The sequence below is a fragment of the Mobula birostris genome, chromosome 11 (assembly GCF_030028105.1).
Source record: "Mobula birostris isolate sMobBir1 chromosome 11, sMobBir1.hap1, whole genome shotgun sequence".
Classification (NCBI taxonomy): domain Eukaryota; kingdom Metazoa; phylum Chordata; class Chondrichthyes; order Myliobatiformes; family Myliobatidae; genus Mobula; species Mobula birostris.
In genome coordinates, this window is record NC_092380.1 from 38,912,658 (window position 1) to 38,934,365 (window position 21,708).

General features: G+C 42.8%; 1 protein-coding gene across 1 annotated transcript in view; it reads right to left on the reverse strand.

Annotated features, from left to right (window-relative positions):
* muc2.1 (mucin 2.1) overlaps positions 1-13,226 on the reverse strand; it is a 104,945-nt gene extending 91,719 nt beyond the window's left edge. Inside the window, exons 1-3 of the mRNA XM_072271360.1 lie at positions 13,175-13,226; positions 11,705-11,966; positions 4,900-5,014 (exon numbers count right to left, since the gene is read on the reverse strand). Of these exons, the coding sequence (XP_072127461.1) occupies positions 4,900-5,014; positions 11,705-11,966; positions 13,175-13,226 (429 nt within the window). The remainder of the gene's footprint in view (positions 1-4,899; positions 5,015-11,704; positions 11,967-13,174) is intronic.
* Between the last annotated feature and the right edge of the window lie 8,482 nt (positions 13,227-21,708).

Consider the following 21,708-nt stretch of genomic DNA (forward strand, 5'->3'; position numbering starts at 1 on the left):
GGATAAAAATATGATTGACATGTGGAATATTTCCAAAATCTGTGAAAGGTCATCACTGTTAGTTGCTAAAGTGACCTCTGATGCCACAGAGATAGAGCTTTTGAGGAATGAGATGAAAAACCTTCACGTTGAGCTGACTCGGTAGATGTCGGCTCATGTTTCAGCTAAATGTGACACATCTGCTGGGAACCGACACACCTGTAGCACTTACTAAGTAGAGGAACGCTGCTGAAAAGGGTCTTTTGAATAGAGGGGCGACTGGTATTTTCTGTTACAACTGTGGGGAAGTTGGACATTTCAAGCGAGACTGTGAGGGACAGGAAAATCTTTGGAAAATAAGTCAGTGCTTAATTAAACAGAGAAGAAAAGAAGCAAAACTTCGGAGGGACCCAGTAAGGGAATGGCATGGGATTCTGGGAGAGGACATGTTCTAATCAGTGTATCAAGGAAAATACTAAAGTATGAAACCCTGTTCCTGAAGGTCTAGTGGGACCAAGCTTGGATATATCCATACAGATTAAAGGGATTTATGCTAGAGCCATACTTGACACAGGTATTCAAGTTACTTTATTTTACAGATCCTTTTACAACCAGTATTTGAAGCATTTACAATTGATGCCACTCAGTGCCCTAGAAATTTGGGGGCTTCATACCCATATGTTGGTTAGTTATTATTGAAACTGGATTTTTCAGAAGGAGATGTTGGAGTAGGTGAGACCATTGATGCACTAGTGTTGGTCTACTGAATTTGGTCGAAAAAGGTGAAACTTCCATTCTGGTGGGAACAAATGCTTCCATCGTGAGAAAGCTCGTGGGAGTATGCAAAAAGAGAGATGGAGAGAATTTTTTTGAAAATCATGTCCATTCACCCAGTGTTCAGAGGTCCTTTGGAGAAGATGCAATTTCCTCCTAAAAGAGGAACTATGTGATACACCTGGTCCAAACCTGTCATGTTACAATCTTGGGGAAGTAGCTAAAGTGACAGGACACCCTAAATTCCCCGAAGTGCCCAAGGTTGAGGCCCTCCTAGTGAATGCTCCAGAGGATCACGAAGAAGAATCATGCTTACCTGCTGGAGTGCTGGTGAGAGCTGAACTGTAGAAACCTTTGCAATAGACACAAAATACTGGATGTACTCAGTAGGCCAGGCAGCATCTACGGAAAGGAGTGCAGTCGACGTTTTGGACTGAGACCCTTCAGCAGGTCCTGTGTTCACCATCTCATAGTGGTTAATACAAGAGGAGCATGGGATGAGGCTGCTAAAGGTGTCAGACTCCCTGAAGGCTGGAGGTTTAAAACTGTCACTGGGTAAGTGCCAGTTCTGTAAGATGTCGATCACATAGATTCTTAGGCTGGAGTGGCTACAGATCTGTCCAAGACAGAGGCAGTAGCCACGTGGCCCAAGAATATGAATGCCCTACATTCATTCCTTGGATTCTGTGGGGATGTCATAGGTCATCGCTGGTTGATGGCGTTGCCTGCTTATGATTTCAGCCTGAAATATCGTCCAGGGAGTTGGAACATTGATGTGGATGTGTTGCCAAGACATTTGTATGAGGTGCCAGAAATGGAGGAGAATGGGAGGACATTCCTACCTCTGATGTTAAGGCAATATGCCAATTTTCCACAGTGCAGAAATCAGATCTAAGGCTAGGGCAATGGATCATTTAGGAGCTTCTAGCCATGCTATTCCACAAGCATATTGAAACTTGACCGTGCAGAATACAAAACAGTTGCCTGCCTTAAGTCCTAGGGAATTGGCAGCAGCCCAGTGAGATGACCCTCGTATAGGTGCCATTTGGCCATCTATTGTCAAAGGGGATATGGCCCAAGTTGAGAAGACAAGGCACCCTGCCTGATGAGTGATTGGGACAAACTGGTTGAGGAATAAAGTTTCATAGATGGTCATGTCACCTCCAGACAAACCTCAGAATTCCCAGTTGGTTTTGCCTGAGAAGTACTGGAGGATTGTACTAAAGTCACTTCATGCTGGTTCAGGTCATCTAGGGTTTGACAAGACCTACTGATTAATCTGAGATCAGTTCTATTGACCCTGAATAAAGTTTGAGGTTGAAGTTGTGTCTCTGATATATTCAGAGGAAGACACTGCCCATGAGAGTTGCTCCATTATTTTATTTGCAAAGTACAGGGCCATTTGATTTAGTATGTCTGGACTTCCTCTCCATAGAGCCTGATTCCAGTATCACTGTGATTGTCTTGATCATCATGGATCACTACATCAGATATGCTTAAGTCTTCCCCACAAAGGATCAGACAGAAGCCATAGTTCCCAAAGTGTTATGGGAGAAATTTTTTTCTCATTATGGCCTCCCAAGAAAGGACACACAGTGAGCAGGGCAGAGCTTTTGAGCATCGGCTCATACATGAGTTACTGAGCATGCATGGAGTCAAGAAGTCAAAGACCATGCCATATCATCCTCAGCCTGAAAAGTTCAACTGGACATTGCTAGACATGCTTGGAACCCTGGATGCCAACAAAAGGAACAAGTGGAGTCTGCATATTGGGCATTTGGTACACTGCTACAACTGTACACAGAATGAAGCCACTGGCTACTCACCATACTATTTTATATTTATTATTTTTGCCTATTTTTGTTTAAATCTTGGTTAGATTCTGTCTGTTCCAAAATTGGTGTCAATGTTCTGTTCTGTTGCAGACTGTTGTAAAGCCAGCTTGTTCCTAATAGCTCTTGAGAAGTTAGTGCCGAGTTGTCACCATAAACTGCAGCACTCCCTCTGGAGAAAATACTCCCATAGTGGTGGTGGACAGAGATGTACAAGATTTAGAACTAGCAGTGATGAAAAAGTCAGTGATATATTTTCAAGCCAGGAGAGTGTGGAGTTTTGAGAGGAATGTGTAGATGTCGGCACAGCCAAGAAGGGCCAAAAGGCCTGTTTCTGTACTGTATTTTTTTTCTATGTTACACTGCATGTGCCGCTTGTTCTTTTTGCGGGCAAAACACATTTAGCCATGCATTACTTTTTTGACTCTTTCTGCCATTCCCAACAGATAGCTAACTTATCCTCAGTTCACCATACATAAAGGTCAACTACAAAATAATTCAAGATAGATATTCAGAAATAGGCAACATGTAATAGACATTGTGGAGGTATTCCTGCAGTATCATGTACAGTTTTGTTTGCCCTCTTATAGGAAAGATTTTATTAAGGTGAAAGTGTGCAAATAAAATTTATGAGGATATTGAGGGCCTGAGTTATAGGACAGGCTTTATTCCTTTGAGTGCTGGGAACTGAGGTGTGATCCTACCGAGGGTTATAAAATCATGAGGACTATAGATAAAGTGGGTCATAACAGTTTAATGTGAGAGGGGAGAGATTTCAAAGGAAGCAGAGGAGCCACATCCTCACACAGAAGTGGTGAATATATGGAACAAACTGCCAGAGGAAGTATTTGAGGCAGGTACAATAACAATTTTTAATGACATTTGAACAGGTACAAGAATAGGAAAGGTTTCAAAGGACATGGGCCAAACACAAGAAAATGGGACGAGTTTAAGTGTGCACCTTAATAAGTTGTACTGAAGTGCCAATAACCATGCTGTAGAACTGTCATGACGTTGCTGTCTGATTCTAAGGCTAAGAGTTTTTATAGGTATTTAAAGTGAATCTACAGAAGTAAGTCTGAGAAATTAATGGAAAATAAGGAAGTGTTCGATTGAGTTAAACGTCCTTTGCATCAGATTTCACAATTAACATCTGAGAAATTCAAGTGACATCTGAAGAATAGCTGTTAATTGGGAGTGGAAGGCAGGGAGCATTCATGAAAACTACCATCAACAGGACAGGAACACTGAACAAATTGTTGGAGTCATGGACTAATGTCTCCAGGTCTTGATAAGCTTTATCATTGTGTCTTAAAATTCAGGTCAGCCACTGTCTTATTAAATGGTGGAGCAGGCTCCTGGGGCCAACTGGTGGCCCCAACTTGAAGGTTCTTATTTTAAAATTATTCTCTAATCAATAAATTCCTTAATCTAAATTTCTGATTATTGGTTGAGGTAAATTACTGTAAAATATTGCCTATTTCTCACTCGCTTGTGACTTAAATTCTCACATAACAAAGGATAATGTTTCACTTCAGCCCTAGACTTCATGCTCTGCTGCAACACACACAAAATGCTAGAGGAACTAAGCAGGTCTGGCTGATCCACAGATCTTGCCTGACCAGCTGAGTTTCTTCAGCATCTTGTGAATGTTTCTTGAGATTTCCAGAACCTGCAGAATCTCCTATGTCTGCGGTATGCTCTTTGATGATCAGAGTCTGGCAGTGCATCTGAATTTGCTTACATTGATGGTAAGAATGATATCCTTTCCCTTTGAAGAGTCATTTATCTGTGTTCAACCCCTGGATTAAACGTGTGAGTGATATTTCTGTAATCCACTGGGAAATAATTTGACTTTTTCAGTACTTACAAGGGGGGAAATAGAGTTCCATTGCTGACATTTAGTAACCACAATGCATTCTATAAATCAGTCAAAAATTTTTCAACAGAATCTCTTATCCTATATACTATATCACACAGTAACATTATCATTTTGAGGAAAGTTATTCTGCACTGCACACAGTTGAATAGACATAATGTATAGACCCTATGTATCATGTATAGAATAAACTCCCAGTTTATATAACAGAGGCTATCATATATTTTATATGGTCCAGAAGTATTCTCACAACTTCAGAATGATCTGGTACAATTCCATGCAATAACCTAGTTTATGTCATCTATGGAGATTTCAGTTTGTGAGCTTCTATTAATCACTGATACAAACAATCTTCTCCTTCCTTCTATTGTACGTCCGAATATGCAAGTACATGTTCCAAGTTAGCATCAAGTTTTCTCCAGCCTTTGTACTTACCATGAGAGCATCTTCCCTGTTCCACATTAGAGTCAGTCCAAACTTCCCATACAGCTTAGTGTACTGAACATTCTGTTCCACATAGAAACCAGGGCCAAAATATGGAAGCGAGACTCTGAAAAAGAAATCAATTCAGTATATATTAACAAACCTCCCACTTGATGCTACACTGAAGTTATTGAGCATGCAATCAGACCCTTTGGCCCAGCAAATCCATGCTGACCATCCAAGACCCATCTATCCCTTTCCCAGCACTTGGTTCATAGCCTTCTACTCCCAACCCTTCCCACAGTGTGTCCATGATGTCAGCTACTTCCTGGGTGAAAAAATTCTTTCCCATTAAATCTTTAACCCCTTACATTAAACCTGTGCCCTCTGGTATTAGAGTTCTCGGCTAAGGGAAATTCACCCTCATTCTCCTCAACTTCAAGGGAAACAAATATTCCATCCCAAGTATCTTCCTGGTGAGTCCCTTCTGGTGCAATCATATCTTAACCATTGTGCATACCTGTGGCTTTACTGATGTTTTACAAATGTATACCATAACTCCCTGTTCTTATATTGTTTACTAGTGTATGAAGGCTAGTATCATCCATACCTCCTGAACTATCTTACTTACATGTGTTGTAAATTTTGGGATCATTGGACCTACTTCAAGGCCCCTCTGAAAGCCCAACTTCAGCATTTGGTTTATCATCACTGCATATAGAACCATAGAACATTACAGCACAGAAACAGGCCTTTTGGCCCTTCTTGGCTGTGCTGAACCATTTTTCTGCCTAGTCCCACTGACCTGCACCTGGACCATATCCTTCCATACACCTCTCATCCATGTACCTGTCCATGTTCTTCTTAAATGTTAAAACTGAGCCCGCACTTACCACTTCATCTGGCAGCTCATTCCACACTCCCACCACTCTCTGTGTGAAGAAGCCCCCACCCCCATGTTTGCTTCAAATTTTTCCCCCTTCACCCTTAACCCATGTCCTCTGTTTTTTTTCTCCCCTAGCCTCAGTGGAAAAAGCCTGCTTGCATTCACTCCATCTATACACATCATAATTTTATATACCCCTATCAAATCTCCCCTCATTCTTCTACGCTCCAGGGAATAAAGTCCTAACTTATTCAACCTTTCTCTGTAACTCAGATTCTCAAGTCCCTCCAACATCCCTGTAAACCTTCTCTGCACTCTTTCAACCTTGTTAATATCCTTCCTGTAATTTGGTGACCAAAACTGCGCACAATACTCCAAATTCGGCCTCACCAATGCCTTATACAACCTCACCATAACATTCCAACTCTTATACTCAATACTTTGACTTATAAAGGCCAATGTACCGAAAGCTCTCTTTACAACCCTATCTACCTGTGACGCCACTTTTAGGGAATTTTGTATCTGTATTCCCAGAACAGTGCCCTACCATTTACCTTGTATGTTCTACCTTGGTTTGTCCTTCCAAAGTGCAATACCTCACACTTGTCTGTATTAAACTCCATCTGCCATTTTTCAGCCCATTTTTCTAGCTGGTCCAAATCCCTCTGCAAGCTTTGAAAATAGTTATAGTCATACTTTATTGATCCCGGGGGCAATTGGTTAATTTCCACCAGGATCAATAAACTGGAAATTGGAAAACCTTCCTCACTGTCCACTACACCTCCAATCTTTGTATCATCAGCAAATTTGCTGATCCAATTTACCACATTATCATCCAGATCATTGATATAGATGACAAATAACAATGGACCCAGCACTGATCCCTGTGGCACACCACTAGTCATATCTGTTGTGACCTGCTTTAGGTCAGACATGAGCTGAAAGTTCCCAGTACGGCCTGAGGAAGTTCAGAGTGAAACAAGTTTGTGTAGATTCAACTTTGGCGAAAGTAGCACAGCTCCAAATGGGTCACTTTCTCTGGGACCTCCTCAGCCAGACAAACAACCAAGAGTCAATTTTGATCTCTTTAAGGATCCCTTAAGTGAATTGTTCCACCTAAGGGCAACAATTATACCAGTGCCCAAGAAGAGCTGTTTGAGCTGCCTCAATGCATATCATCCAGTAGTGCTCGCATCTATGGTGATGAAATACTTTGAGAGGTTGGCAATGGCTAGAATCAACTCCTGTCTCAGGAAGGACCTGGACCCACTGCAATTTTCCTATCACCACAAGAGATCTACAGTAGACACAATCGCAATGGCTCTTTGTGCAGCCTTGGATCAGCTGAACAATACAAATACCTGTGTCAGGATGCTGTTTATTGCTCAGCATTTAACACCATCATTCCTACAGTTCTGATCAAAAAGCTCAGAACCTAGGCCTCTGTACCTCCCTCTGCAACTGGATCCTTGACTCCCTCACCGGAAGACCACAATCTGTGTGGATTGGAAATAACATCTCCATTTCAATGTCATTTAACACTGGCGCTCCGCTGGTGCTTAGTCCACTGCTCTCTCGACACCTATGACTGTGTGGCTAGACATAGCTCAAACAACATCTATAAATTTGCTGATGATACAGCCATTGTTGGCAGAGTTTTAGATGTTGATGAGAGGGCGTACAGGAGCGAAGTATACTAGTTAATGAAGTAGTGTCACAGCAACAACCTTGCCCTCAATGTCAGTAAGACGAAAGAGCTGATTGTGGACTTCAGAAAGGGTAAGACAGGGGAACACAAACCAATCCTTGTAGAGGGATCAAAAGTGGAGAGTGTGAGCAACTTCAAGTTCCCAGGTGTCAATACCTTTGAGGTCCTAACCTGGACACTGCATATTGATGCAGCTATAAAGAAGGCAAGACAGCGACTATGCTTCATTAGGAGTTTGAGGAGATTTGGTTTGTCAACAAAAACACTCGAAAACTTCTACAAAAGTACCATGGAGAGCATTCTGGCTGGTTGTATCACCATCAGGTATTGTCGGGTAGTGGGGGACTGGATAGATAGACAGACAGGTACTTTATTGATCCCAAAGGAAATTACAATGTCACAGTGGTATTACAACGGCACAGATATACAAATATATAAATATTGCAAGAGAAGCAAGAAAGGATAAAAAATAAGTTACCTCAAACAGTCTAACAGGAGGGGGTCATCACTTCCCCCTCTATAGGTTGACTCATTATAGAGCCTAATGTCTGAGGGTAAGAATGACCTTATATAGTGCTCTTTGGAGCAGCGCAGTTGTCTTGGTCTATTACTGAAAGTGCTTCTCTGTCCAACCAAGGTGGCATGCAGAGGTTGAGAAACATTCTACAGAATTGCAAGGATTTTCCGTAGGGTTCTTTGTTCTAACAGAGCCTCCAGTGTGTCCAGTTTGACTCCTATAACAGATCCAGCCTTTTTAATCTGTTTTTTTAACTTGTTGGTGACACCCGCGTTGATGTCATTGCCCCAGCACACCTCGGCATAAAAGATTGTACTGGTGACAACAGACTGGTAGAACATGTGAAGGAGAGGCCTGCATACTCCAAAAGACCTCCAAGCCACTGCACAAGATTAAAATATGTTGTAGAAACTTGTAAAATTAGTCAGCTCTAACATGGGTACCAGCCTCCATAGTATCCAAGACATCTTCAAGGAATGATGCCTTGATTTATACTTGTGCGTACGGGCTACGCTGTAGGCCTGATTTATACTTTTGCATAGCCCTACGCCATAATGAGCATGCATAGTTGTGCCTGCGTCGCTCTGCAATTCACTGCCAAAACACTAGTTGGTGGTGGGGGTTTCTATGCCACTGTGTTGAGTTTCTTCGTGACAGACATGGACGAGGAAATGCGCTTCAAATATTTTTGGATGTCGGCAGATAGATTTGACGACTTGGTTCATCGTCTCCAACCATTTACTTCGCATCAGTGTACAGATATGGCAGAGAAAAGCAACCGGAAATGTGTGTGAGGAAATGCGATGCTACCAAGCGGACCAATCACAGTTGCTGCGGTCTGCGTCGCCGCAACGCATGAGTTACATTTTTGGGGAGGTGCACGTCACCCTATGGCATAGGGTATGCGATACTTACGGCGTACATTTGACGCACAAGTATAAATCAGCCTTTAGGAAGGCGATGTCCATCATTAAGGTACCCACCAGCCAGGACATGCTCTCTTTACCGTTGGGATGGAGATACAGAAGCCTGAAGGCGTACACTCAGGGATTCAGGAGCAGCTTCTTCCCCTCTGCCATCCAATTCCTAAATTGACATTGAACCCATGAACACTATCTCATTACCAGTTCTGATCAAGGGTCTTAACCTGAAACATTGACTTTTCTATAGATGCTGCCTGACATGCTGAGTTCCTCCAGCATTTTGTGTGTGTTGCTTGGATTTCCAACATTGCAGATTTTCTCGTTTGTGATTGAACACGACCTCATTACATTTTTAGTTGTTACTTTGCACTACTTATTTTACCTTAGCTATTTAGTGGACAGATATATACTTAATGTAATTCTATTTTTTCCCTCTATGTTTATTTATCATGTATTTCATTGACCTGCTGCCGTAAAGTTAATAAATTCCAGGATATATACCAGTGATATTAAATCTGATTCTGATTAGGCAATGCTCCAGAATTCTTTCTCTCACCCTTTCTGTTGTCAACTTGCCCTCCAACTTCTTCAAATAGCTTTCTTCCATTGTCCATACTAACATGCAGCTTGGTCAAATTCTATTTTGAGATGACTTACAATGTTAAAATATATTGTTTAAACAAGTTACTGTTATTTTAGAATCAGAGTCAGATTGTATTATCGCTGACTTCTCCAATGCGAAATTTCTTGTTTTGTAGCAGTAGTACAATGTAAAGACAAAATTATTATAAACTGCTAAAAATGAATAAATCATGCAGGAAAAAGGAATAACAAGGTATTGTTTTTGGATTCAGAGACTTTTCAGAAATCTGATCATGGAGAGGAAGAATCTGTTTCTGAATTGTTGAGTGCTGGTCTTCAGGCTCTTGTACCTTGTTCATATTTACTGAGTATCTTCTCTGTCCTCATTATTTCTGCCACTTCTGCTTGTTTTAATGCAGTAACTATCTTTCTAGCTTCACCATACTGTCACTGAGTCATTGATCATCACTTAACCAGAGTTTGCTTTCCCCTGAAGCAGAATAATGACCTTAGAGAGCTATACAAAACCATGAGGAGGATGGATCGGGTGGCTAGGAAGGAACATTGTCCTTTGGAGGAGGCATCTGAGATTAGGTTTAAGATGTGAAAGAGATGTTTTGGAGGAGATCTGAGAAGTAATGTTTTCTCACAGTGTGAGTGAAATTTGGAACGTGGAGATATACTCTACCATTAAGGAGCATCTAAGCAGGCAAATAATTCATCAAGCCTTTGAAGTCAGTGGATCTACTATGGAGATAGATGGGTACAGTGGTTAGTATAGACAAGGGTTGTTGAATAGTCTGTGTGGCCTCATGCAGCACATGCAGTATATGAGTTGAGAAGCATTAACTAAGCCTACAGGCTCAATTCATATATTTCACATCTCTATGACAGTAGAATGAGGTGTGCAGCTGTTGAGTCTATGGCAGCTCTCAGAGTGACCCCATTCTCCCACTTATTTCTCTGCCCTCTAACTCACACCCTCCCAGCTGCACTCCACTTCCACTCACTACGCTAGTAGGAGTAATTTATAGCAGCCAATTAAACCACCGACCTACATAACCTTGGGTTATGGGTGCAAAGAGGTGCACTAGGTAGAACCCCACTTGGTCACTGAGGGGATGTGCAAATTCCACATGGAAAACACCCGAGGTCAGGATTGGACCCATATCTCTGGAAAGGTAAGGCTGCATCACAATCTGTGCCATCACAATGCTGCCACTGTGCTATGAGTGAAAGACCAAAAGAAACACAACAAGGTGTTAGTTGTTTTGAGTTTGAAAGACCCCAGGTTTAGTTGAGGTAAGGTGAGTCAGGAAGAGGTTTTGTCTAAGGACCTGTAATTACAAGCCTAGTCATAGCCTAGAACAAAGATACCATCTGTTCCCAGACAAGCCTTACATTAGGAAAAACACTTCCTTTGCACAGTCTATCAAAGCACGTCTTTTAACCATGGTGAGCATGAAGGATTAGGATGGTCATGGAGGAGAAGGGCTCAGGTGCTGAGAGGTAGAGACTGGAGATCGACCATAAGATATAAGACATAGGAGCAGAAATAGGCCATTTGGTCCATTGAGTCTGCTCCAGCATTCAATCATGGCTGATCCTTTTTTCCCCACCTCAGCCCCACTCCCTGACTTTCTCCCGGTAACCCTTGATACCATGTCCAATCAAAATTGAATAAATGGTATCATTATCATATTGAATCATTAAACTCTGAACATTTTGCTTTCGTTCCAAGACCTGCCTGATACTATGTAGTGACATAGAATAGGTCCTGCATTTAATACCTGCCTGATGCTGAGCTAGCTAATTTTAACTGGATTAGTTTGCTGGTAATGATCATTGAGGTTAAGTAGCTTGATAAGGTACATGTCTTGGCTCATGAGGAACAGCGGTCATTTGAGAAAAGTTTATGGTAGCTAGATGCGAAGTCACCCAGCTGGATCTTTGCTGTATGCTATAAGTACAGAATGCAATTATCCCAACTTAATAGGTTGAATATCCGATAAGATCCACAATGACAGACCATAATCCATCACCAAAGACAGAAATTGATTCTAAAGATAACTCAGAAAACAAATGAAGAGGAGCAAGAGAGATTTTTTTAAAGTAAATATCTATGGGTAGACATGGTTAGACCTCCCGTTTGTCCAGCACTGATACTAAACATAAATTTAATGCAAGATAATTGAACTTACATTTCATCACTGATGACCGTAAATTTTGGTGTCATGTAAATCACAATATCCTTGATTTTTGCTGTGATGCCATGTATTTTGGGATGCCCCTTGGAAATAGTGCGTTTAATATGAATGGAGAATTCTTTATATTGTGAGTTACAGTCAGTCACAAAATTATAGTCACAAGTTCCTGGAAACTGGTAAACATCCCCATCGAAGGTCTTGAAGTGATTGTTTCCCCAAGTACTGCAGACATGATCCCGATGGTTTGGCAATCTGGCTGTGAAAGAAAGTGTCGAAAACTTAGAAATGAGGAAGAAAGAAAATACTAAGTAGTAACTGCAGTTTGGACTCCCAATGAACAAATTACAAACTGAAATATAGATTAAACGGTATTTCTTGATTGTCATGCCATAATTGTATAACTCTTTCTATTAATTCCTATCTATATCTGCACTAAATAAGTCGCTAATAGCTTCGTAACAAATTAACTTAACTATTATTACATTACAAAGAAAATGAAATTTTTAGAACTCATACTCACCATGTTTGATTTCCACACCGAGTGTACAGGAGAAAGCCCAACTAAGCAACCACACCTTGATACTCCATGGGCCCATGATACACCAGGCAAGAGGATGTGCACACTTCAAAGCATAATCACTCAGTGCTATTCCTTTTAAACCATTTCTTCAGGCCATAAAATTTATTATGGGGTGTGGTGGTAAACCTTCCCAGTTTCAGTGTACATATGTGGCCACTTCTAATGAAATAGGTTGAAGCATTGTGCACTTCATCTGTTCGGGTCACTCTCTGCAGTAAGTAGCATGCATGCCCTGCAATCACACTATGTGACCTGTGATGTACCACAGAGATATTCTTGTCTGTTCATCTTATGTTAAAGTGGAGTGTATCTGAGTAATCCTGCAACCTAACAGTACAGACTGTTTTCACTTATGGAGTCTTACAACACGGAAAGAGGCCCTTCAGCCCAAATCATCCATGCTGACTGAGGTACTTATTTTCCAGCATTTGGCTCATATTCCCTCCCTACCCATCAAAATTCTCAAAAGTTAATTACCCTTGTTTTGCAGGCTGTCAGTTATAGGGTATAACAGTTACGTGAGCAATCCTGAGACTTGGACCAGTGATCCTGAGACGTGTCCAATTCCTACTGTGGCTACTTGGGAATGCGGAAACTCTTTAAATTAAATAAACCTCGAATAAAAAAAGATCAAATCATCCATGAAGATCACAAATTCATTGTGAGATTGCCAGGTAGTGAAAACAAAATCATTTTCCTTAGCCAAGTCTGACTTGTATGTAACTTCAATCAAATGATATTATAGATGATTTTTAACTATAATGTGTTAACAACTAATGACAGAGAAAACTCTAAGAAGCTGGGCAAATCCCAAAGCAAATAGCTGCCAGTCAAATCATGCAGTGAATGGCCAGATGGCAAACTGCACTGGGAAGGTTGCTGACCTTCCTTCACATCTGGCGCAGAAGACTTGTAAAGATGTGTAGTGGAGAGCATGTTGTCTGGCTGCATCACAGCCTGGTATGGAAATACCAATGCCCTTGAATGGGAAATCCTACAAAAAGTAGTGGATACGGCCCAGTCCATCACGGGTAAAGCTCTCCCCACCATTGAGCACATCAGCATGAAACACTGTCACAGGAAAGCAGCATCTATCATCAGGAACCCCCACCACCCAGACTATGGTCTCTTCTTGCTGCTGCCATCAGAAAGAAGATACAAGGAGACTCAGGACTCACACCACCAGGTTCAGGAGCATTTATTAACCCTCAACCACCAGGCCCTTGAATCAAAGGGGATAACTTCACTTCTCAATAACTTCATTCACAAAACAATGGACTCACTTACAAGGACTCTTCATCTCATGTTCTTGTTATTTATTATTATTATTTCTTCTTTTTATATTTGTAGTTTGTTGTCTTCTGCACTCTGGTTGAGTACCCTATTTGGGTGGTCTTTCATTGATCTTGTTATAGCTATTTTTCTGTAGATTTATCAAGTATGCCCACAAGAAAATAAATCTCAGGGCTGTGTATGGTGACATACATGTACTCTGATAATAAAATTTACTTTGAAGTTTGAACTTTGGACAGGTACACATGGTAATGGCAGTACTGTCTGGACTGTTCACTATGTTGTCCCAGTGGAGATTAAGTCCTTTCTGCAGGTTTGATCATGCTGTGTGGTACCATCATAAGAACAAGTGAATGAAAACAGGAGTAGCTCTTTTAATAATGTCATATCTGATCTGACCGTAGTCTCAATTCTTCATTTTCAGCTCCTGGTGGTAACCTGTCATCCTGCCCTATCATGGTCTAGACTGATTTTAAATTGTTATTTTTCTTATAGTTTGTCTTTCTTTATGCTTGCTTAAATGTTTATGCAATCATTTGTTTATCTGTAAATCCTCAGGAGATTTTCACTAATTTATGGTAGAGCTGGTTCTGTACCTCTGGAGTTACTTTGTGAGCATGAGGTATTATGGCAGCATAAGACCATGAGACCAGACATGGCATCAAAAAAATTTCTGACTGAGTATGATGTCAAGAAGTCTAGAATGAAATTCAAGGGAATCAGGAATCTGGAGCCATATCTCACATGAAGAGGATGGGTGTGATTGCTGTCTGCTAGTTGTTTCAGTGACAAGACATTGTTGTGGAATTTACAATGTATTATCTTTGATTGAACAACCCTTAGCTGTTTCATGCTGCAGATTACAATGAATGCCATTTCAATCTCCTCACAGAGTGAAGTTGACTGCCTCTGTGTACAGCTATGTACCATTGGCCAGGAGCTGATGAGTGCTGAATAGCATTTGATTTACATATGTGCCAGGAAATGTCCATTACCATGACACAGCTTCTAACCACCCCACTCCCCCCCGCATCCCACTTTGGCGTTCAATGACATTACTATTATGGAATCCACTGCCATTGACACCCTGAAAACAAACACTGGCCAGAAATCCAAAAGAATAGCTGCATAAATACTCTGGCTAAAAGAACAAGTTAGCAGCTAACAGTAACAGGGCAAAGGATTTAGCTCCTGAATCCTCAAAGTGTACGTTATCTGCAGTGGACATTAGGAGCAAGATGTGATATGTTTGAGTTGGTTGGGCAAGTGCAGGTCAAACAACTCTCAAGAAACGACATCCTCCCACACACCCCCATATTAACATTCCAGGTGGTTCCAGAACTATTCTCTCCCTCCAGAAAGTTGGCTCTGAGGCTGCTGTGCGTATCAATGAGGACGGGAGAGGTTCCGGAGGATTGGAGGGTTGCGGAAGTTGTCCCCTTATTCAAAAAAGGGAGTAGAGATAGCCCAGGAAATTATAGGCAAGTGAATCTTACTTTAGTGGTTGGTAAACTGATGGAGAAGATCCTGAGAGGCAAGATTTATGAACATTTGGAGAGGCATAATATGATTAGGAATTTTCAGCATGGCTTTGTCAAGGGCAGGTCATGCCTTACGAGTCTGATTGAATTTTTTGAGGAAGTGACTAAATACATTGATGAAGTTAGAGCTGTAGATGTTGTGTATATGGATTTCAGCAAGGCATTTGATAAGGTACCCCATGCAAGGCTTATTGAGAAAGTAAGGAGGCATGGGATCCAAGGTTGGCCCACAGGATGCAAAGCGTGGTTGTAGACGGGTCATATTCTGCATGGAGGCCGGTGACCAGTGGTGTGCCTCAGGGATCTGCTCTGGGACCCCTACTCTTTGTGATTTTTATAAATGACCTGGATGAGGAAGTGGTGGGATGGGTTAGTAAATCTGCAGATGACACAAAGGTTAGGGGCATTGTGGATAGTGTGGAAGGCTGTCAGAGGTTACAGTGGGACACTGATAGAATGCAAAACTGGGCTGAGAATTGGCAGATGGAGTTCAACCCAGTTAAGTGTGAGGTGCTTCATTTTGGTAGGTCGAATATGATGACAGAATATAGCATTAATGGCAAGACTCTTGGCAGTGTGGAGGATGAGAGGAATTTTGGGGTCCAAGTCAAAGCTGCTACATAGATTGACTCCGTGGTTAAGAAGGCATACGGTGCAATGGCCTTCACCAATTGTAGGACTGAGTTTAAGAGCAGAGAGGTAATGTTGCAGCTATATAGGACCCTGGTCTGACCCCACTGGAGTACTGTGCTCAGTTCTGGTTGCCTCACTACAGAAAGGATGTCGAAAACATAGAAATGGTGCAGAGGAGATTTACAAGGATGTTGCCTGGATTGGGAAGCATGCCTTATGAAAATAGGTTGAGTGAACTCGGCCTTTTCTCCTTGGGGCGACGGAGGATGAGAGGTGACCTGATAGAGGTGTACAAGATAATGAGAGGCATTGATCGTGTGGATAGTCAGAAGCTTTTTCCCAGGGCTGAAACGGCTAGCACGAGAAGGCATGGTTTTAAGGTGCTTGGAGTACGTACAGAGGAGATGTCAGGGGTAAGTTTTTTATGCAGAGAGTGGTGAGTGCGTGGAATGGGCTGCTGGTGGCGGTGGTGTAGGCGGAAACAATAGGGTCTTTTAAGAGACTCCTGGATGGATACATGGAGCTTAGAAAAAGAGAGGGCTATGGGTAAGCCCAGGTAGTTCTAAGGTAAGGACATGTTCAGCACAGCTTTGTGGGCCAAAGGGCCTGTATTGTGCTGTGAGTTTTCAGTATTTCTATGTTTCTATTGATAGGAGGCCTATGGTCCCAGTGCAGGTTGATGGGACTATGTAGGAGAATTCATAGGAAAGGCCAAGGGGCTTGTCTCTGTGCTGTGATGTTCTATGATTCTATGGCTACCACTGAAAAGTCCTCTCTATCTGGACAAAGGCAGAAAATAAAGTACATGGGTAGCCTGTAAGGAACATAACAATCTGGCTGCAGAAGCTCTGTGTCATATGTCAACAAGGTGCGGGTAAATAAATTTATGGTGCTTACAGTCAGGAACAAACAAGCAACACATGGCAGCTTGATTAAGTATATGTGTCAATTTTAACTCAATGTAAGCCTTTAACATCCTCCCAGAAATGTTGGGGAAGATTGATAGAATTAAGTCAGAACTAATTAAGAAAATTAAAGGGATTAAAGACCCATAAGTCTCTGGGGCTCAGTCGCTTGCATCCCAGAGTACATAAGGAAATGTCCAAAAATTAGTGAGACATAGATGTCCCTTTTCCAGGTCTGTTTGTGTTCTGGGAAAGTTCAGAGGGACTAGAAGGATACAATGTAACCCCACTGGCTAGACCCATGCAATTATACACAAATGGTCCCTTCAGACTACCATGTCCATGACTTTCTCATTGTCCATCTGTACTAATCCTATTTGGCTTCATTAGGCCTACATCCTTCTATACCTTGCCCATTTTAGTGTCTATCTAAATGCCCCTTAAACACAGTGACCATATTTGATTCCAACACATCCACGGGCCAGATATCAACCACTCTCTGTAAAAATACTTTCCTGCCAGGTCATCTTTACTTAAAACCATTTCATGAGAAAAAAATATTACGTAGCACTCTGGCCGATGCATCCAATAACTTAGGTGGGTCACCCTTCAGCTTCCTTCACTCCATGGAAAACAACCCCAGCCTATCTACTCTTTCCATATAATTGAAGTCCTCCACTCCAGACAATATCCTGATATATCTCCTCTACACTCTCTCCAGTGTAACCACATCCCTTGTATAGTGTAATGATCAGAAAATGCATTGTAATCCAAGTGCAGCCCAACCAATGTTTTGTCAAGTTGCAATATCACATCCCACAGTTCCGGAATTTGGGCAGATTGAGTGAATGGGAATGTATATGCAGATGTTGTGTAATGTGGATTAACATAAGGCTGTCTGCTTTGCTAGCAACAACAGGAGAACAGATAGCAATAGATTAGGAAAGAGGTAGATGCAAGGGAGTCCTGCTGTTCTTGGAGTCATCAGAAAGAAGTGTATAGCTGAAGCAGGCAGCTAAGAAGGTAATATTGCTTTGGTCTTCATAGTGAAGGGATTCAAATGCTGCAAAAAGTTACTGAGGTTAATGGGCAGTAAGGATATCTTGCTGCAACTACAGAGAGCTCTGGTGAGGCCACAACTTGAACTTAATGTGCAGTTCTGGTTTCCTTACTTGAGGAAGCACCTTCTTGTTGTGGAATGAGTTCTGCAGAGGTTCACCAGTCTGATGGCAGGATTGGTGTATGAAGAAAGAAGGGTCAGGTTTACGTAGAGGAGGTGGAATATAGACAAATGACAAGTCATGAAAACCTACAGAATTCTGACAGGTCTGGGTGACCAGATGCGAATGGAAATATCCAGTAGCTGTACAGATAGATGCAGGAAGACTGCTGTAGATGGCAGAACCACATCTTTGGGATATGGGGTAAACAATGTAAGATTGAGTTAGGACATTTCCCCACCCAAATTGGTGAAATTGTGGAATTCTGTACCACTGGAAGGAACTGCTGGTAAACGTTACCTACAGTATATCTGAAAAGGTAGATGTAATTGCACAGGGGCTGAGATTGGCAAATGGTTCAAAAAGTTATGGGGACAAAGCTGAAACTGAATGTGGATGAGCCACAGTCATTGAGTAACCTACCTTTCACATTGATGTGTATTCAGCTCAGACTGGTGGTACATTGTCATTCCTTCACAGTGTCCTACTGCTGATCTTGGAGCTAACCTAACTGCAGAGGTAGCGCCATATACAGCACTGCTGTTCCACCGTCTCTAAAACTAGTGTTGAGCATTTGGTGCTAAGTTCTCAGTGATGCCTACACCCGTGGATGAAAACATTACCAAAGTCTGACCATTAATCATAATGATCATTTGCAGCATTGAATATTGAAACTTTCTATAAAACATTGTAACTTTGTTGTGGGATTTCATCTATGTTGAACTTGAACTTGCTCGTTCATCCATGTGCTGTTGTCATATAGCCTGTACAAGTGACTCTAACTCCACTGTCATTGACCCATGATATGTCCACATGACTGGAGGGAGCAGGGTGGGAAATGGCTATAAAGATGGGAGGGGAATGGGCCTAGGAGTCCTCATCACTGCCTTCATACTCCGTGACATCTCGTGACACCAGGTCAAACAAGGACAAAGGCATCCATCCTCCTGATTAATCACAACTGTAGAGCCAGCGCAGCTCCTGTCAACTGACACCAAAGTAACATAATGTTCTCTTGGTGGGGAGTTCATTGGGTCTGGTGTTAATCCCACTGACCCTGTACAAGTCCTGCCAACAAAAGGGACAAGCCACCAGCACAGAGGACAGCCTGCAAACAATTCCATTCAATGTCAAGTACTATGAACTCAGGCATTAGGTGCAAGAGTCAGCTGCTGAGCAGGTTTGAGCTTCGATTCCCACAACCATTCATACCAAAGTGCTGTTGACCTTGGTGAGACTGAAATTTTCCTGACTTCCTCTCTCTCTCTTCCAACTCCCAATTTGGAGCTACAATTTTTCAGGAGATTTCCTAAATCCATTGTATTGAAGACTAATGAAAACCTTCTTTAATTCTGCCAGCTCACTGCTTTCAGTCATTAATTTCCCATATTCTCTCATTCCCAGCACTCACTTCAACTCATTTTTATGAAATATCTAAAGAAATACCTGCATTATTATATCTTCTTTTATTTCTGGCCTGCTTTATTGTCATAGTCCGGTCCATGAAGTCTGCGTTCTGGTTCATGGTGCGGTCTGTGGACTCCGGACTCTAGGTCTTCTGGCTGTCTCTTGTTTCAGTTGGTTATGCACTTTGGTAGAAGAAATAAACGGGCAGACTATTATTTAAATGGGGAGAGAATTCAAAGTTCTGAGATGCAACAGGACTTGGGAGTCCTCGTACAGGATACCCTTAAGGTTAACCTCCTGGTTGAGTCGGTGGTGAAGAAGGCGAATGCAATGTTGGCATTCATTTCTAGAGGAATAGGGTATAGGAGCAGGGATGTGATGTTGAGGCTCTATAAGGCACTGGTGAGACCTCACTTGGAGTACTGTGGGCAGTTTTGGTCTCCTTATTTAAGAAAGGATGTGCTGACGTTGGAGAGGGTACAGAGAAGATTCACTAGAATGATTCCGGGAATGAGAGGGTTAACATATGAGGAACGTTTGTCCCTCTTGGACTGTATTCCTTGGAGTTTAGAAGAATGAGGGGAGACCTCATAGAAACATTTCGAATGTTGAAAGGCATGGACAGAGTTAATGTGGCAAAGTTGTTTCCCATGATGGGAGAGTCTAGTACCAGTAGGCATGACTTAAGGATTGAAGGGCGCCCATTCAGAACAGAGATGTGAAGAAATTTTTTTAGCCAGAGGGTGGTGAATCTATGGAATTTTTGCTACAGGCAGCAGTGGAGGCCAAGTCATTGGGTGTATTTAAGGCAGAGATTGATAGGTATCTGAGCAGCCAGGGCATCAAAGGTTACAGTGAGAAGGCAGGGGAGTGGAACTAAATGGGAGAATGGATCAGCTCATGATAAAATGGTGGAGCAGACTCGATGGGCCGGATGGCTGACTTCTGCTCCTTTGTCTTATGGTCTTATGGTCTTAATCATAGGCTCCTGATGCTCATCTCGAGGCTGGGAATATAAGTGGCCCTGGGTGGCTGGTTTGTCTTATCAGTATCCTGTCCTTGCCTCTGTGGGTTAAGCCAGGTTGTCTTTGCCGTTACCCTGAGGCTGGACTGTTCCCTTCCCTTCCCCTTCCTTCTGGAGCCTTGCCCTGCAACCTGGTCAAGTTCTACTACCAGAGTGAGACCGGAGCCTTGCTGTGTCAAAATAAGGAACAGTCTATCGTTGAGTTGGAATTGTCTCTGTGTCCATGCCTTCACTAGGTAGGTCCTGCCGTTTGCTGCTACCTAGTGTTGGGAACCGTCTCTGTGTCCATGCCTGCACTAGGTAGGTCCGGCCATTTGACGCTACCTAGTTTTGGGAACCATCTCGTCGTGTTCAGCATTCTGTGTAGAACCCCGGCCCCAAGTCCTGTTCCCAAGGAGGGATTCTGGCTCTGTTCCGTGTATGACTCCCAGACCTAAGTCTTGTTCCCAAGGAGGGGTTCTGGCTCTGTGTTCCATGTCCCTGTGTTCCTGTCTCTCAAGTCCAAGGCTCCGTCTTCCCGTGCTCTAGACCAAGGCTCTGTGTCCCTATCCTCCCCAAGACCAAGGCTCTGTGTTCTGCATTCCTGTCATTCCAAATCCAAGGTTCCGAAGTTCCTGTCGTCTCAAGTCCAAGGCTCGGCTGTTCCTGAGTACCATGTGAAGGCTTTGTGTTCTTGTCCTGTACTGGAGTTCCCTTGTCCTGTATTGGAGTTCCCTCGTCCTGTACTGGAGTTCCCTCGTCTTGCCCAGGAGTCGCTCGTTCTGTCCTATAGATTGCCTAGTCCTGTCTCCCAAGACCACGTCATGTCTTCGCCTAGTTCTGGAGTCCGAGCCCGAGTCAAGACCCAGGTTCTGGGTCCTTGTCCGGTCTCTGGCTCGGAGTCTGAACCCAAGCCTCATCATGTCCTCGCCTCGAAGAACCCATGCCTCATCGTGTCCTCGCCTCAAAGAACCCACGCCTCATCGTGTCCTCGCCTTGAAGAACCCATGCCTCGAAGAACCCAAGCCATGTCCAGTCCTGTAGCCATGTATTGTCTTCGCTTAGTTCCGGGGTCTGAGCCCGAGTCAAGACCCAGGTTCTGGGTCCTTGTCCAGTCTCTGGCTTGGTGTCCAAGCCCAGGTTCCTAGTTCCCAGTTCCTTGTCCTGGTCCTGCTTGCCTAGCCAATGTCCTAGCCCAAGTCTGTGTTCTTGTCCCAGCTCTCTAGTCAAGTCCTGTTCTTGGTACTTCAGTGTCTGTGCCTTGCATTTGGGTCTGCCATCAATGCCGCTCCCCCCTCCCCATGACATTTATCTTGTACATGGAACACAGAACACTACAGCACAGTTGGCCCATGACATTGTGCCAATCTTTTACCCGACTCCAAGATCAATCTAACTCTTCCCTTCCACAAAGCC